The sequence below is a fragment of the Pollicipes pollicipes genome, unplaced genomic scaffold (genome assembly GCF_011947565.3).
Source record: "Pollicipes pollicipes isolate AB1234 unplaced genomic scaffold, Ppol_2.1 Scaffold_3087;HRSCAF=3621_pilon_pilon_pilon, whole genome shotgun sequence".
NCBI lineage: Eukaryota > Metazoa > Arthropoda > Thecostraca > Pollicipedomorpha > Pollicipedidae > Pollicipes > Pollicipes pollicipes.
This window is the reverse complement of record NW_023596225.1, coordinates 25,612,941-25,616,220: the sequence shown is the minus strand read 5'-3', so window position 1 is coordinate 25,616,220 and position 3,280 is coordinate 25,612,941. Positions and strand designations below refer to the sequence as shown.

The 3,280-nt window shown below is 64.6% G+C and overlaps 1 protein-coding gene across 1 annotated transcript; it reads left to right on the top strand.

The window, feature by feature from the left end:
• Positions 1-263: 263 nt before the first annotated feature.
• LOC119089946 (rootletin) lies at positions 264-3,280 on the top strand (the record flags this gene model as incomplete). The annotated part of the gene is given in 6 exon segments (XM_037212748.1): positions 264-284; positions 773-847; positions 1,238-1,339; positions 1,539-1,637; positions 2,093-2,305; positions 3,175-3,280. Coding segments are annotated over 6 exon segments (616 nt in total), but the record flags the coding sequence as incomplete, so codon positions are not given.

Below are 3,280 nucleotides of genomic sequence, written 5' to 3'. Positions count from 1 at the left end.
GACGGTGAGTCTGGGGAGACAGGCGGCCCTGGCGACACCTGACACCGCGCGCCGCCCCGCCTCGCTCGCAGGCGCAGCAGGCGCAGCTGGAGGCGTGCCAGAAGTCGCTGGCCGCCTCGGAGGAGCGGTGTGCTCACCTGCGGCTGGGCGTGGACCGGCTGCAGCAGCAGCTGGCCGTCTCTGACGGCGGCCAGGCCGAGACGCGCGAGCAGGCCGCGCAGCTGGCGCGTCAGCTGGCGGAGGCCGGCGCGCAAGTGGCGCAGATGGAGGACAAGCTGCAGCAGGTGGGGCCAGCAGCGACGGACACTGTGACGTGGTCGGGCTCGGGTCCGGGCTGAGGTCCAGCGATCTGGCTTGGTCTAATTTTGTCTGATCTTATCCGTCCTGGTCTGATGTAATGCGATCTGGTCTGGTCTGCTCTGTGGGAAAGGTATATATGTATGTTGTTTAATATGTCGTAGGAAAACCAAGCAGAAAGCTCACTATTGGTTTTTAGCGGTCACACTGTCTGCACGCTTCTGTGCTAGAAATATGCAGTGGCGAGGACGGCCAGGATAACTAAGTCACGCCTATGCCTGGCACAGGTCTCGATTTAATTGTGAACCAGTTCAATCTCTCGCAGCATCATACTTCAGCATGCACAATGCTGCAGGTGATGCAAAGCGTTGGCTCCTTCGCGATTGCCTTCGTCTGGACACGAAGACCATTCGCCGTGGGAGCGGACTGGGTATTGGTGCCGCCGCGTTGACGGCCGTGTCCCTGCATCTCTCAGAGCCAGCGTCACCAGCAGAGCGTGCAGTCGGAGCTGAGCGCCGCCGAGCAGCGGCTGGTCGCCGCCCAGCAGACGGTCGCCGAGCTGAAGCGGACAGAACGATCAGCTGGCCGAGCGGGCCGGCGTCACGCAGCGCGAGCTCACGCAGGAGCGGGTGACCCGCTCGCAGCTGGAGCTCCAGATCAGGAGCAGCAAGCAGGTGGGGCGCGGCCGGACACGGCAGCCAGCACGCTCAGGTAGAGCGGCGGCAACAGCTGAGCGGGGTGAATTGCTGGGTGTCATATCCCGTTTGTTTGTGTGTTCAGCCGTGCGATGTGAGGCTTGACGTCTGCGTCTCGGCCCGGCGGCGGAGATCGGCGGCACCTGTTCTGATCGGCTCCGTGCGCCGGTGCGCCGTCCGCGCCCCAGAGCCGCCCGCCCGGCAGCCGCCGCCGCCGACCTCACCGTCTGTGTGTCTGGTGGCAGGGCGTGGAGCAGCGTCAGTCTCGGGAACACGAACTGGCAGAGAGCGTGTCCCGGCTGCAGGCCGACAAGACCGAGCAGGCCGACCGGCTAGCCCTGCTGCAGGTCAGCGCCAGGCGACGCTGCCTAACTGAGAGGTCGCCAAGTGGGCTCGTATACCAGCGAGGTTGTCGCAATTATGGTATCGTGCAAGGTCAAAAGCGGTTAAAACATTGCTCCTGTTCGCCGCGCTGATTTCGGAGCGGAGAACTGATTTCGGGACACATGCGATCCTTGTGTGACTCCCCGCCGCCGCCTCTTTCAGCGCAAGCTGGCGCAGGTTGAGGCGGAGAAGAAGGAGCTGGAGCGTGGCCAGGTCCAGCTGGAGAAAGACCGCGCCGCCCTGATGACCACCCTCGACAAGGTAACGCGCCTCCCACCGACGGTATGCCCCTGGTGACCCTGGCCTGTCCCTGTTTGATGTGAGGTGGTGTGTGCGGCTCAGCAGGCCCGGCCAGGTCCAGCTGGAGGAAGACTGCGCCGCCTGATGACCACCGTCGACAAGGTACCGCGCCTCCTCACGTAGGTGTACCCCCGGTGATCCTGGCCTGTCCCTGCAAACCGCCTCTTCCCGATGTACCCTCGGTGACCCTGATCTACCCCTGTGCCGCGCCTCCTCCCGACGGTGTACCCTCGGTGACCCTGACCTGTCCCTGTAAGGCGCCTCCTCCCAACGTTGTTCCCTCGTTGACCGTGACCTGTCCCTGTGCCGCGTGTCCTCCCGACGGTGTACCCTCGGTGACCCAGAGCTGTCCCTCTTTGATGTGAGGTGGCGCGTGCGGCTCGCAGGCCGGGTAACACGCGCACGCGCCGCTGCAGGTGGAGCGCGAGCGTCTGTCGGCGGACCAGACGGCCACCAAGACCACGCTGGAGCGGACCGTGCTGGACCGGTCGGTGTCGGCGCTGGAGCAGGACAACCAACAGCTGCTGCGCCACGTGCGCAGCCTGGAGCAGCAGCTGAGCGAGCTGCAGCAGATGCACGCCAAGTGTGCGGTCCGGACCGCCGCCGTCGCTGGCGACAAACACAGCCCGGTCAGTACGGGTCCGGGTGCGGACCAGGCAGGCGCGGCTGTGTCGGGGCGCGAGCGGCGCACACCTCCACTAGCTGATACGCCTGAGTCAGAACACGGCCACGTCAGGGCGCGGGAGGTGCACACCTGCAGTAGCTGATGCGGCCGGGTCAGAACAGAACACGGCCACGTCAGGGCGCGAGCGGCGCACACCTCCAGTAGCTGACACGCCTGGGTCAGAACAGAACACGGCCACGTCAGGGCGCGGGCGGCGCACACCTCCAGTAGCTGATGTGCCCGGGTCAGGGCAGGACCGCGCGGGTCACCGGCAAAGGACAGCCGTCTCAGCGCGAAGGTTGGCGCGGGATAACCGAAGCAAAAGTGTCTGCGTCAGTGCGTAGTCCAGCGAGTAACACCAAAACGGACAGTCCAACGACACCAAAACAGACAGCGGAGCGAGCGTGTTGTTTGGCATTGGGTATCAGTTGCGGCTGACCAGATTCGGGCTTCACCTTTTGTTTCCACCCGCATCGCATGCGCTCATTGTCCGCAGATACTTTGATTGCACACTCCAATATCGTCAGTTGAGCGTCATCGTTGGCCGCTGCACTACTCAGCGTGCTTTGAAACGGAGCCCGGCGTCCAAACTGGCCAACCAGCACTAGTTTTGAAAACGCTGCGTCCGTGATGTTCGCGGTGCCTGCTCTGAACTGAGCCCTGACTGGCTGAGGGTCTCAGCATCAACGGACGGCAGCGCTCGTGAGCTGGTGTGGACGCCCGCGCTGGGAGAGAGCCGCCGGTCCGGGGAGGGAGGGGAGGGAGAGGCCTTGCTGTTTGGCTTTGTGAGCCGCGGGGGGAGCGCTCCGTCAGCCCTTGACCTCCGGCCGGCAGGAGGACCTAGCCGAGCTGGACCGGCTGCGCGCCCGCTGTCTCCAGCTGGAGAAGATCATGCAGGCTCGCGAGAGAAGCTGCAAACAGCGCATCGTCGGCCTGGAAC